General features: G+C 36.8%; 3 protein-coding genes across 3 annotated transcripts; 1 reads left to right on the top strand and 2 right to left on the bottom strand.

Annotated features, from left to right (window-relative positions):
• Positions 1-184: 184 nt before the first annotated feature.
• On the bottom strand, positions 185-11,430 carry Golgin245 (golgin subfamily A member Golgin-245). The gene is made up of 7 exons (XM_023159024.2): positions 11,027-11,430; positions 10,803-10,972; positions 8,121-8,312; positions 5,867-7,894; positions 1,622-3,439; positions 1,057-1,566; positions 185-777 (listed from the first exon to the last, which is right to left on the bottom strand). The coding sequence occupies exons 1-7, from the start codon at positions 11,166-11,168 to the stop codon at positions 754-756; spliced, it is 4,884 nt and encodes a 1,627-aa protein (XP_023014792.2). The 5' UTR covers positions 11,169-11,430; the 3' UTR covers positions 185-753.
• A 303-nt stretch (positions 11,431-11,733) lies between these two features.
• On the top strand, positions 11,734-12,554 carry ox (ubiquinol-cytochrome C reductase complex subunit oxen). Its single transcript, XM_074173421.1, has 2 exons — positions 11,734-11,949; positions 12,447-12,554. Exons 1-2 carry the CDS (start codon positions 11,809-11,811, stop codon positions 12,480-12,482), a joined length of 177 nt encoding a protein of 58 aa, XP_074029522.1. The 5' UTR covers positions 11,734-11,808; the 3' UTR covers positions 12,483-12,554.
• Positions 12,548-13,311, bottom strand: mRpL18 (mitochondrial ribosomal protein L18). The gene is made up of 3 exons (XM_023159001.2): positions 13,034-13,311; positions 12,830-12,980; positions 12,548-12,779 (listed from the first exon to the last, which is right to left on the bottom strand). The coding sequence occupies exons 1-3, from the start codon at positions 13,228-13,230 to the stop codon at positions 12,579-12,581; spliced, it is 549 nt and encodes a 182-aa protein (XP_023014769.2). The 5' UTR covers positions 13,231-13,311; the 3' UTR covers positions 12,548-12,578.
• Between the last annotated feature and the right edge of the window lie 1,299 nt (positions 13,312-14,610).

Here is a 14,610-nt window from a genome sequence, read left to right as displayed (position 1 = left end):
TATGTTGCGATGCTAATAATGTCAAATTAGTTGAAGTCATGGTGGAATGTGCCTGAATAATAAAGCAATGACCTTATAATTCGATGAAGTTCGAATTAGCCCATCACTAATAATTTTCTAACCAAGAATTGAGTAGCTAGGAAGAATAAAGTCAATCAGCTGAGAACACACAGTACTAAACAGATTTGGGTTAAAAAATTTATTTTAACAATATACATAAAAATTAGACTATATATAACAATTATTTACACAATTAGGTCAATAATTAGCTAGTAAAATGGTAAAAGTATATAAATAAGTAGTAATTAATTTAGTTACCCCACAAATCACTTAAAATTACAGAATTGAACTATAAGTTGAAATTTCAAGACCCGCCCTTTCGAGGAAATTCTTCAATGTAAAGAAACTTCAAATATTTCCAATATGAGAAGCCTCACTATCATCTAAACATCTGCACACATCAAACTAGAGAAAACGAGTCCTTACGAACAGTTGGAATTTTCCTAGAACAATCTTCGAGTTTATCCGACGGTTTTCCCCTGAATTTAAATAAGTAATACAGTCTGGAATGTACATTTCTTCAAACAAAAGTGTGCCTTTTCAAACCACAAACACGCTTTATAAATGTGAAGAAGTTTTCTGGTGAGAAGCACTTTTTTACAGCATGTGACGCAAGAAGGGTCAAGTATTTAGGCAGTATACTCGTCTCTCTTCCAATAAATTAATTCAAAGTCCTATCGACTCTTCCAACTGTTAAATGAGTCCGAGGTGCCCCAACTGAAAAAAAATTGAATGAAATATAAATGTGAAAAAAATATATTGTGAAATATCCAGCGTGATACCAGCTAAGAAAGTAGTTAGAGATGAATATTTCGAGATTTCATTTCAATTTGCTTCATGCATAGTTTGGATTTTTATTTTTTGGAATGAATAGAGTATTTCTTCATCTTTATACAAAAAAATGTGCAAATCTTTAACAAAAACACCCCTTTCAATTTATTACTATTATATTCATTATGTGACTTGGTATTTAACAAATCCAAAAAAATCACTCACCAACGTCTGTTTTTGTTGCTCCTTCTGCAGAACCGTCTCAGTCTGCTGCGCGTCAAACTTACAAACCGCAGCAATTACTCTGGCGAGGACCAAACTCTCCTTGCCCAACATGTAATTGTACAGCACGTTCCTCAAGTACTCGACCTCGGTACTCGACGAAAGGTCCGCGCAATGATGCAAAGTTACCAGAGTCTCGTCCAGTTTCCTGTTCAGCTTTTCATTCTGATTCTTCATTTTCCGCAACTCGTTCTCGTAGAACTCGATCGAGCTCTTGTTGGTCAGGTCTAGCGATTTGTACTTGGTGAGTTTGTCTCTGAGAATTTCAATCTCGTGGGCGGGGACTTCGTCGTGAACCGCGCGTTCCTTCTTGACGATCTCCAAGCGGTCCAGTCGCGATGAGTCGCTCTGGCAGTTGAGGGGGGACGTTTTCAGCTCCTGCACCTCGTCTTGGAGTAGCTGCTTCTCGTGCTGGAGTTCGCCGTACTGGCTTTCCAGTTCCGCTATCTGTGCCTGGGGAAAGTAAAAGGAATTCAAACGCTGCAGAGTAAAAAATCTCAAAAGTTACCTCAAGTTTCTGCTTGATTTTTCCGAAACTGCTGCACTTTTCTTCGAGCTTGCTATATTCCGCCTTCAAGTTGCCGTTCTCCACGTACAACTCATCGCAGGTGCTCTTAATTTCGAAATAGTCCCTCTGGATTTTCGCCACGTCCGGACCGTTGGTATTCGCGGGCTTCTCCTTGCCCAACTGAACATTCTGCTGCTGCTGCTGCAGCATCTCGACCTGCTGCTTAGTTTCCACCAAACCACCGCTCAGGCTTTTTATTTCCTCCTCAAACTTGGCCCTCGCCGCATCAAATTCCCCCTTCTCGCTCTCCAGGTACTCTAGCTTGATCTTCAGCTCTTCATTCTCGTGCATCAAGTTCTGATTCTCCTCCACAACATTCTGGTTGTCGGACAATATTTGCTGCAACCGCACGTTCAACTGCGATATCTCTTCACAACTCTTCGCAGCCCCGGCTTTCAGCACATCGTTTTCCAGTTCCAACTGACCGAGCTTTACGTTTGAACTACTCATCGAACCGAGCTGTGACTTCAAACTACCGTTTTCCTTGCCGAGATCGGTCAGGTTCATCCTCAGACTGTCGATTTCGGCTAAGAGACTATCTCGCTCCTCTTGCAGGATGTAGTTTTCCTGCTCCTTCACTTTCAGCTGGGTTGTTTTGTCCTTCAGATCACTTTCCACGCCTTTTAGTCTCTTTTCTAATGACTCCTTTTCCTGTTTATCTTGTGCGACATTCTCGCAACTCGCCATCAACTCTACCACCCTTTCCCGGAGTCCTTCTGCTTCTGCTGTTTTCTCTTGGTAGTTTTTCTTCTCCTCTGAGTACAGCTTTTCCAGCTCTATCAGTTTTTCGTTCAAGTCTTCCAACTCGGCTGTCTTCTCTTCTAGTTCCTTCTGAAGCTGTTCCGTCTTCAACTCGAGGTTGCTCTGCTGTTCCTTTTCCTTTTGGATGGCCTCTGAATTATCTGTCCTCATTTGCTCCAGGGCCGTATCTAGCTGCTGGGTTCGCAGGAGCAACCTGTTGAACTCCTCTGTTTGCTTTTCTATCACTTGACTCAGGTTTTCTATGTTCTTGGAAAGTTCCGATATCTGCTTGTCTTTTTCTTCCACATCTCGCTTCAGTCTAATGTTGTCGCTAGTGAGGCCGTTGATTTGGTCGAGGTCGGCTTTAGATTTTTCCTCAGACGCACGTAGAGTGAGATGTAAAGCTCTAGTTTCTTCCTCCATAGTGTTTATTCTTTCTAGAAGGCTGGCTATTTTTGAACCAGTTTCCTCGCTCTGCTGGTTGTGGTGCGATATTTCAGCGCAAAGTCGCTCCATATTCTTTTTGCCAGTTTCGACGAGTTCCTTCAATTTCGAGTTTTCCTCTTGGAGCTCGGAGACTCTATGGGAATTCCTGATACTTTCCTCGCCGGTTTTCCTGAAAGCCAACCTTTCTAGTTCGAACGTTTCCAGAAGATTTTGATTCTCGTTTTCGAGCTTCTGCAACTTCAGTTCAAGAATGCCACACTCGCTTCGATCCAGCTCCAACGCCTCTTCTCTTTCTTCGAAGATTCTTACTCGCTCTTCGAGCTTAGCTATCCGTTTTTCTAAAACGAGTTTATCTTCTGCCAGATGCACGTTTTCTTTCTTCTCTTCTGATAGATTCATCTCTAGTTCCTCCAATTTCAGACGACTATTTAAGATATTTTCTTCCAGCTGTGATATTAGAGCCTCCTTCTGTTGCAGTTCCTTGTGGTTTTCCAGAAGTTCTTCAAACATTTTCCTCTCCATTTCGAATTCCTTCAACATGGTATTCCTCTCTTCTTCTAATTTTTGAACCTTTAAGAATTGAAGGATATTAAAAAAAACAGAGAATCAAAAATGGTACCGAATATTAAAAAAAAAAATCAATTATAAATACAAAGGTTTCATAAACCAATTTTTTTTCTTTAGATAGAGCCACTTTCATATGGCCAACTTTCCACAATTGCCACTTTCCATGTCCATCTCAAAATGGACATCAAGAAGTTTCAGCAATTATAAAAATATTCTGTGAAATGTTGAAGAAAAATGAAAAATGCGAGTAGAGGGGTGTTGAGTAGTGGCAATTTAAAATTAAATATAAAATTGCAATCAGAGATTCTCAGACTATGTTCAAGGTGTGTTGGTTGATCGTTTACTGAACCAGCGGACTAAAATGTATACATTATATTGCGATTAATCCTCAGTGGCTGGTGTTGAACGAGTTGAGCGTCAAAGTTCTGCCTCACCCACCATACTTTCCAGACCTCTCGCCAATCGACTAGCACCTTTTTAGGCACTTTGTTGACTTTATCAACGGTAGAATTTTCGCCAACCAAGACCAGGCAAAAACGGTCTTCGTCGACTTCATCAAATTCCGAAAACAGAATTTTTATGCTGACGGAATTAATTGACTTGTGTTCAATCAATCAAATATACTTTATTGTCTGAAGAACAACATCTTGTAGACAAAGTCATAAATAATATGTAAGATACAAAAATCTACATAAAAAAAAACATACACAATTTAAACAAAATACAATAAACGTAAGCTAACAGGACATAGAAATAAAAGTTAAGATTCAAGTGAATCGTCAAGATACTCCTGAACTGAATAATAGGCCCCATCAACAAGTAGCATTTTAACTGCTTTTTTGAATTTGTTAAGCACTATAATTTCTTTAATTCGGGCTGGTAAGTGGTTAAACAGTTTGATCCCGTTGAATATAATTGAATCCCTAACAAGGGAGCTCGCAGGAATAGGCAGATCTATGTTACTATTGTGGCTACGAGTATTATATGAGGAAGGGGGAGATGCACAAGAATATTTTTTTTTATCAAGCAAATTGATTCCAAGATAAACAGGGCAGCTACTGTTAAAATACCGTGAGCTATGAAAAGAGGCTTGCATGGATCCCCGGGAGCTGCTTTGCACATATATCGGACAGCCCTTTTTTGGAGCACAAAAATCATTTGAAATAAATCTCTAGAGCAGACTCCCCAGAAGGCAATTCCATATTTAATATGGGGATCTATTAGAGCAAAATAAGCTGTTCTTGAATGGGAGTAGCCTAGTTCTCTAGAAATCACTCTTAGTGCATAGCAACCTGAGGCAAGCTTCTTGCTTAAGTTTATTGTGTGATTTTTAAATTTCAGTTTATCATCAATGTTCAACCCTAGAAATTTATTATTATGTACCCTTAAGATTTTGTCACCAAGGCAGATCTCAGGTAAGTTGCAGTGGAAAGTAAGTATGCTAGTTTTATTGATATTAAATGATAACTTATTGCAGTCGCACTATTCTTTGATTTTGTTGATGTCAGCTGAGATGGCATCTTGAAGGGTAGGAATGTCCTTGTTGTGCCATAATAAAGTGGTGTCATCAGCAAAGAGAGTAATTGTGGCCGTTATATCTATAAAAGCTAAGTCATTTATGTAGATAAGAAACAAAATTGGGCCAAGGATCGATCCTTGTGGTACACCACATTTGATAGTTTGAGCAGAGGAACACTCGGTTGTTTTAACTACCTGTTTGCGACCTGATAAGTACGAATGAAACCAGTGGAGAGTGTTGCCTCTGAAGCCATACTGTTGCAACTTATTAAGAAGGATCTCATGGTTGACACAGTCGAAAGCTTTCGATAGATCACAGAAAATAGCAGCGACTGCTTCTTTAGCGTTATATTCGGAGTATATCGTTTCTAACAGAGAGAACATAGCATCATTAGTACCCTTATTTGCTTGGAATCCAAATTGACGAGAAGTAAGGATGTTTTTATCATTGCAAAAACATAAAATTCTGCTTTTCACTAGTTTTTCTATGAGTTTAGCAAGGGTAGGAATAAGTGCTATAGGCCGGAAGTTGGAAGGGTCATCATTGGGTCCACCCTTATACAAAGGGATTATCAGAGATGTCTTCAGAAACGATGGGAACTCGTCAGATTAAAAAGACTGATTTATGGGTTGTGATAAAACCACTAAGGTTGAATAAGGTAGATTTTCAAAAATTTTAACAGAAATATCGTCTATACCTGTTACTTTGGCACCGATACAAATGACGCTTATTTCGGTTACATTGAATAAGTAATAACGAAATATTACAGTTCAAAGTGGACTTATAAAACGGACATAACTTTTGAAACTACCTAATAGACAGCAAGGATGAAAAAGTCTACCTTGCTTTTCAATATATAAAATGAGCAAATGTAAAAGTAAACAGTTATGCTTCAAATAAATTTTCCGTACCTTGACTTCGAGAAGTTTGCTTTCTGTGCTTTCCATTTCTACAGTTTCCAGTTTTTCTTCCAGTAACCTTGTCTGCTCGGTTAAGACAGCATTTTGCTGGCGCAGCTGCAATACTTCTTTTGACAGTTCAACGTTTTCCTTATCCTTCGATTCCGACAACCTCCTAACGTCATTCAGCTTGTGTTTCAAATCCTCTTCACCGACCTCCTCTCCCTCGAACTTCAAGTCTTTTCTGATCTCGTCCAAATCGTTTGCCAACGATTTACGCTCAGACTCGAACGATAACGACAGCCTTCTGTTATCCTCCTCAGCTTTCTGCAGCTTCAGTTCGAGGATGCCGCACTCGGTTCTGTCAAGATTAATAGCCTCGTCTTTCTCCTCGAATATTCTAACTTTCTCTTTCAGTTTCTCGACCTGACGTTCGTAGTTGAGTTTTTCGTCGTTGATTTTGACGCTCCTTTCGAGCTCTGATTCCAAGTTCGCCTTTAACCGCTCCAGTTCCTCTTGGCTAGCCTCGAGAGCTTCCTTGAGTGTTTCGATCTCTAGCTCTCTCTTCTTCAGGTCCCGATGGTCGCCCAGAAGGTCATTGAACATTTTCCGCTCGGTTTCGAATTCAGACAACAGGGAGCTCTGCTCCTCTTCAAGTTGCTGCAATTTCAGTTCCAACAGCTTGCTTTCCGAAGAGTCCAAGTCGATGGCCTCATCTTTCACTTCGAGGATTCGCAGTTTTTCGTTGGTCCGACTCAGAGTTTGCTGGAGGTCGAAGTTTTGTTGGCACAGAACAATGTTTTCCCTTTCTTTCTGCTTGGTTTTTTCCTCAGATTCCTCCAGATCTTTTTGGAGGGTGCCGATGTGGGCTTCAAGGCGTGACGATTTTTCCTCATGAGCGTCCAGCGCCGTTTTCTCTTTTTCCAGAGATGAAATGGTGTTGCGAAGCTTCGTGCACTCCTCTATGAGCTCCAGGTGGTTTTTCTCTAGGTTTTTGTAGTCCTCGATAATATTGCTCAGCTCAGATTTGACGGTGTGTAATTCCGCTGTGGTCTTCTTCAGCAAATCATCCTTCTCTAACAGCTGCAGCTGTATTTGTTTCACGCTGCTGTTTGTGGAAGAGAGTTCTTGAACTTTCACGGCGAATTCCTCTTTCAACTGTTCCTCTTTCGCCAAGTATTCGTTTTGAACTCTTTCCCTAATCTTAGGCTCGAGAGAGAGAAGTCCCTTCTTGGCATCTTCTCGTAGACTCATTATTTGGTTCTCAAACTCTTTCCTTTCCTTCGTCAACTTTTCTTCAGACAAACGCAGCTGAGTTATTTCTTTTTCTAATACTGCTTCGTTTTCCTTGAGGTCTTTAATTTCTAACTTGTATGCTTCGACTCTCAACAACTCGTTTTCGAGGTTGTTGGATTTTTGTGTCAAGTTCTCCACTTTTTCTATCAGTTTCTTGTTCTGGCTCTGCAGGTTCTCCAATTTAACATTGACATTGGTTTTTCTCTCAGTCTCAAACGTGTCCAAACTTTGCTTCAGAGATTCGTTTTCCTTCTTCAAAGTATCTATTGCCGCTTCTTTGCTGGACAACTCGTTGTGTAACTCCATCTTCGTTTCGGCTATCTTTAGATTATTTTCCTTCTCCCTTTCCAAAGTCTGCGCTATCTCTTTCTCCAAGTTGGATATTCTCGACTTGTACTCCATTTCCTTGGTTTGGAATATTATGGCATTGGCTTTTGTTTCTTGAAGTTTGGCATTGAGGGCTTCTATTTCCTTTCTAGCATCATTGAGATACTTGTTTAAGTTTTCCATGTCTTCCTGGTTGTTAGTTTTTTGTGGATCAAAATCTATCAGAGAATTGTTGCCTGATTCGCGACCTAATAATTCAATTTTGGTTTCGAGGGCTTTGATTTTATAATTTTTCTCATCCAACTCGTCTCTCAAGGAACTCTCCAGATGTGCTTTGGCTTTCTGCTCTAAACTGCACTGCTCCTTCAATTCGCTTACTCTCCGTATAGCTTTGTCTTGGGTTTCCACCAGAACTGACTGAAAATAATGAGAAATTGTTGGTAAATAAATTAATTAACCTCAGAAAGGTTGGTAGGGGACAACCTTGACTTGGAGTTTTTCAAATTAACGTGTCGAAATGTATAGTGTTGATATGATAAATGATCTCATTATTAGTAAGACAGGTATGCCTCAATAGGCTAGCTTTTATATAAAAATATTGTGATACAGTCAAAGATATTCGCCAATATTTCTTACTCCTCACCTTCATTTTCGCATTTTCTCTCTCCAAGTCTTTATAATGTCTTGACAAATCCGTAAATCGTCCCCTGTACTTGTGGTAACGCATTTGGGACTTTTGAAAAGCGGAGTATATCTGCTCCTTACTCAGATGACCAATTGTAGAATTCGTTGAAACATTATCTTCTAACTCACTCGCAGAAACATCCAGATCAGACTAAAAATAATATCCGGGTTCAGATATAATGTTATTTATCCATAATACCGACTATACAATTATCACAATAAATTTTATTTATTATTTGTATCACTAAATGGTAGCTTTGTCAGTCGGACTGGTACATCAAACTATCCTACAATGTAGATAATTACAAAACTTTAATAGATAAAGGAATAATTCTGGTAAAACAAGTAGAGTTTGAAAAAAAGGTACAATATCACTTCTAGGAAAACAATTGATTTATAAATATGTTAATAATCGAAATTTTTTGAAAACAACTTTAATAATGTTAAATGAATATTTCCATATTGGTTAAACGACCAACTAGAGAACTGAATTTCATCAAATAAATTGCTGTCAACAACGGTACAAGGTGGATATTATTGACTCTATTCTTTCCAACAAGCTCTGAACCAGGTCTATCCAGTTTCAAAGACTAGTGAATATTCTGCGACTCTACTTTCTTTTGTGTTCGTTCTGATGATATGTCTCTTGTTTTTAACAAAGAATTGGACATACCCTACAGAACAACTTATCATTCGAGTCAATTCATTAAAAATAATGAAGATAAAACTCCAGTATCGGATAGATCGGGAGTATGTAAGTAGACTTATGTTTCTTGTTCTAAATTTTATATTGGCCAAACCAGAAGAACTTTCTCCAAATGAATAAAAGTGTATAGAAGTAGATTCTTGAATGGAAAGACCAATTTAACATTTGCAAACAGTATTTTGACAGAGGGGCACGACTTCAATCACAACTATGATTTGTTATATTTGGAAGAGAAATGTTTGAAACTCAATTATTTTTCTAAGGTTAATGACAAAAGCAATTGTTTCAAATGCCCTTAAAAGGGCATTTGAAACAATTGATCGAAATATTCTACTTGAAAAATTAAAATATTATGGGATATCAGGGATTGTTTTCGATTGGATTCAAAGTTACTTATTCAACAGAAGACAAAAAACTAAATTTGGAAAAGAATTGTCAGATGAACTTATAATTGAGAGTGGCATACCCCAGGGTAGTGTGTTAGGTCCATTGCTTTTTATTATTTACCTAAATGATATTAATCACATATCTGGATCACACTGTATAAATCTTTTTGCAGATGATACATTGGTTTATTGTATACATGAAAATTTGGATCAGGCAATTGTTGAAATGAATAGGTCTTTAAATAGCATTGAAACATATTTATTTATTAATAAACTGAAACTAAATGTCAATAAAACAAAAAGTATGATTTTGACATCATCTTATAAGTATGATCAAATTGTTTGGGCAAATGCTGTTATAAATATTAATAATGTTAGCATTGAAATTGTGACTGAAATAAAATATTTGGGTTTCATAATTGATAAAAATTTAAAACTAAATAGTCATGCTGATTTTATTTGTAAAAAAATATCTAAGAAACTTTTTTTTCTCTCTCGTATATGTAAAAAAGTGTCTATGTATGCTAGGTTGACTATTTTTAAAAGCCTAATACAACCTCATTTTGATTATTGTACTACATTACTTTTTCTACTTGGTAAAAATAAAATAGCGCAATTGCAAAAGCTTCAAAATCGGGGCATGCGATTAATATTGGGATGTAGCCGTTACTCAGCAATTAAATCGATGTTACAGTGTCTAAACTGGTTTTCAGTTGAAGAACGTATATTATATATGACTATGATCTTTATATTTAAGCTGCATAAAGGATTGCTACCCAATTACTTTCAAAAATTCTTATTGAGAAATAATGAAGTTCATGATTACAATACGAGAAGAAATAACAATTTTTACATTAATAAAACTAACACTAAATTTGGAATGAATAGTATATTTCATAAAGGCTTAAACGAATTTAATAAACTACCACAATTTGTAAAAGAATCTAATTCAATAAACCAATTTAAGTCATCATTAAAGAAGTATACTAGTGACAGCTCATTATGATATTTGTAATTTTTTTTTTTTTTATTTTTTAATGTGAACTAACCTAATAACCTAATAATCTATAGATATGTATGTATATTTGGTTTTCCTTGAAAGGTACTTTAAAATGTTACTATATTTAAATAGTTAAGGTCGTGAGATATTTTTGAATTTGTAATTTTTCTTTTTTTTTGTATATTAGGCTTGCCTACTTAATAAATAAATACAAATACAAGCAGTCGCACAGTATTATTTTTTCTTTTTGACTTACAATTCATACCATCATTCTTTCATTTGTATGTATTGTGTATATTTGTAACATAGTTGGTAGGTTGGTTCAAAGTGAATGCAATCAGAATTTTTTTTCAATAGTATCATTTCCTTGTATTGACATTGTTTCCGCAATCTGGGTCACCCTGATAACTGTGTTTGTTATTGTGACTGTAGAATTTTGAAAATAAAGCTTTTTCTATTCATCTTTTCAACAGCTTTCTTTTGAAATGCATTTTGTTTTTCGCTAACGATTCGACCTGGCAACATTTAAGGAAATTGTGGGTACTTTACTTGCAGGTGGTACATGCTGCCAGCCTCGTACCGTGGCAGGAAAGACACATCGCTGGCGACCGAAGAAGTGGAGTTCTTTCGATACCTCGTCTCTTGGGAGGGAGACACCAACGTAACGCTTGAAAAGCCGTGGTCGTTATTACTGGTACTAGTAGCTGAAGTGTTCGCATCTGGAATATCACAACTTGAATCGTTATATAAACCTCAGAGAAGTTTACTATTACCGTCTTCTCCTATAGAGAAGAAGCTATCCTCAGAACTCGTAGTCGGCTGCAATCTATCGCTAACCGACTGTGTAAACTCCGCGAATCGTTGTGGGGAAATTTTCACTTCCTCGGTGATTTTCTCTTTCAGTTTCTTGAACATGATTGCGGTAATACCTATGAATTTTTCAAAATAAACATTACACCTTTTTATAACCTAAAAATGACGTGACAAATTTGACAGTTCCGAAATATATGAAAAGGGCAAAGGGGATATGGACTGATGGGAGGGTCCCTGCAATCGGCAAAGGTGCGACATCAACGTCAGCCAACCTTGTTCATTACTTGAGACCTAATTCTTGACATTGTTCTATGATGACAGCTAGTATGTCAGCTTTTCCAACCTTCTATCTACCAGATTTTCAAAATGGAAACGCTTTGAAAAAAGTATAGTAATAAATAGAGAGACCTTCATCGTCTAGAAGCGACGTCTATCAGAAATATCAGAACTGAATTGAACGGTAGAATAAAAATTTATTATACCCAATGATACGTTTCTCATATCTATAATACTCGCAACAACAAACATCACTTCCAAAAATTCATAATCAAACATCCCAAAACACCAAAAACTCCAAAGAATGAACCTTCATTGAAAAAACTTTTTTCCCTATCTCTGAATAGTTAACGTTACGAGGCCAGAGACTAATGAAATAAAAAAGAAGAATAAGCTGTCAACTTTGGTTTTTGACTTTGACAAAAAAGTGGAATCTTACATTTTCACTGTACATTTTACATCGAAAATGAGCATTTCAAGCACAATTTACAATTCAATTTTCAAAAGGACATCAACAATGGCTTTAGCCGTTGTAATTTCCGCATTTGCTTTCGAAAGAACCTTTGATTTAGCCGCAGATTATATATGGGAGACCAACAATCAAGGGGTAAGCATTACATAATAGAGCTAAGGATTGCTACTTATTTTTTTATTTAAATAATGTAGAGCGGTTAGTTTTTGAAAAGATCGGTTATCCAAATGAGAATTTCAGTTAGGGGATGAATCCATTATCTGAGAATGATATTTTCAAGTAACTTTTTATTGCGAGATTTCTACTGAACAGTTTACAGAACCTCAATCAGAATTTAACTGTTTTACTGAAATTAATCATTTATCCAATTAAGTTTTGTCTTGAATCAAGTTTATAGCCTGAAAATTGTATAATCATTATGAATAATCGGGAAGCTATTATATAGTGAATATTGAGGGTTTGAAAACTGTCAAATGAAAATCTCAATATTAAGTGTTACTTTTAAAGAATTAATTTAACTTATATGAAGAAAATACTTATTATTATTATTCCATCTATATTTATATATTTTTGGTTTATTGAAGTATATATCACATATCTTGAAGATAGCAACTTATTGCATTTTGTTTCAGAAACTCTGGAAGCACATCAAGGATAACTACAGTTGAACATCCAATTACTGGTTTATATTAGTGTTATAATAATTATCAAAGTGTAAATAAAAACTCAAAAACCAATTACGTAATGTTTTATTCAATTAGAAATTACTCAATCACTTCCCAAGGCTTTTCCGGCCTCTCCAAATCCCAAGGCCTGCTAGGCTTGTATTGCGGAGGCTCCTTCAAACATATGCCACCCTCTTCGAGAGCTTTGAGGAAAAGAGCAACTTTTCCATCTGGAGTGGGAGGCTCTATGAAACAACTAAGTTCCGTCAATCCACTTTCGATACATCTTTGAGCTAAAACCTGCAGTCGGGAAATGAAAAAATGTCGAAATTTTATATTGAGCAAGTTACCCTTCCGAGATTGATGTATGCTGCAGAATCTGCTGTTTTGTACAGCTGTTTCTTAAGGGCCCATTCGGAAGTGCTGGCTTGAATAACTTCTTCATTTTCAAAATGATAGACTGAAGCTGTCACATATTTTGACGAGGACTCCAGTTTCAATCTGAAATTTTATTTTTCAGCAGTTTTTAACTGTGAAAAAACTTAACTACTCACTTATGCCAGTAACGTTTACCAGGTGCTTCTACGTGATACCCATCAGGTTTATATCCTATTCTAAGCTTTTCCAAATTTCGAGGATTTCTGTTGGTGAAAATTGGAGAAATTTCGTTTTTTGGCGATTTTGTACTCAATAGTCTTTCTAATTTCATGTTATTTATTACTTTGCAGACATTACTTCGGAAATTGTACATTTTATTTCATAAATAGTATTTTCCTCAATCTATTAGTATAGATTGGAGGTTAGGGTTAGAATCACAAATGGTTTGTGGTTAGAATAGAGCACGAGCGCAACTTATACCAGAGATAGAGATGGGTCCTAATCTGAGGAGCGCGATTTTATGATATCGTGTTTAAAGGTGGTTGACGTTTCGTGGTGCATTTCATCAGTTCGGACGTCCATTGTCTAATATGATATAAATTAATTTGAAATCCCTGAAAGAATCTGTAAAAAAATAAAAAAGATTATCTGAAAAACAACAATTATACTAAGCAGAAAAACTGAATTTACAATGAAATAAAATACAAGCAACAACCAAAAACTCAAAAAAAAATTGAACTGTTAACAAGAGATGAAAATTAAAAAAAATATATTAACAAGAAATTAAAATTAAGATTCCAAACCAAGTTACTTCACGACGTTTTGATTGTTACTATCCACAATTGTCTTCGGGTGATAACTAACAGTTATCGTGGGGTGGTGCATCAGAAGTTCTTATCACATAGTCGAAAAGGAGTATTACCTTGAAGTTATGTGCCACTTGCGAGAAGCAATACGAAGAAAACGTCCCGTATTGTGAAAAAACAATGCATAGCTTTTACATCACAATAGTGCACCTGCTCAATTTTTTATCCAAAAACAATACCGTTATCATGCCTCAGCCGCCATATTCACCAGATTTTTCCCCTGAGACGTTTCCTGTTAACAAGATCGAAAAGAGCTACGAAAAGACGACGTTTTGATTGGGGCACAAGTGTATTATATATGAGGGAAACTACTTTGAAGGGGACGAAATAGATATTAATGAAAAAGTAAATATTTTTTGAGAAGAATGGAAGTATACCTTTTTTTTTAAGAGACCTCGTACTTTGCGAAGGTATATGGTATACCAAGTCAAATTACGGTCTGTGTATCATAAAAACAGTACTATTGGTTGCGCTACCGTATAGAAGTAAACACGGTTTGAGGCAAATGATGTGTCAACTGTCAACATATTTTAAAAATTTGCCTTTTCCTCACTCGTTTCCGGTTAGTTTTGGGAACCCCATGCAAAAACATGCAAACAACAGATTAGAAAGTAAAAGCATCTAAAGGTAGACTTTCGACTAAAAGAGGTCAGATGTCAATCTTGCTGAGATGCCCATCAGTAAGTTGAGGAACGCTCCTAAAAAGCGAGGGTGGATGGACGACATGGGATGTTCTGCAGACAGTAACCGTGTGGAGAAGATTTCTTCTCAGGGCACTCAACCCGGGAGGGGCATGGGGGGTCTTTTCCTTATTTATGCACGAAATTTCTATATTCTATTCAACTATGCCGGCGCCATCTATGAATAAACCTCATCGCCATCCTACG

The sequence above is a fragment of the Leptinotarsa decemlineata genome, unplaced genomic scaffold (assembly GCF_025532065.1).
Source record: "Leptinotarsa decemlineata unplaced genomic scaffold, Ldec_3_MD MMD2_tig00000251_RagTag_RagTag, whole genome shotgun sequence".
Classification (NCBI taxonomy): Eukaryota; Metazoa; Arthropoda; class Insecta; order Coleoptera; family Chrysomelidae; genus Leptinotarsa; species Leptinotarsa decemlineata.
This window is presented reverse-complemented; position numbering and strand designations above follow the sequence as displayed.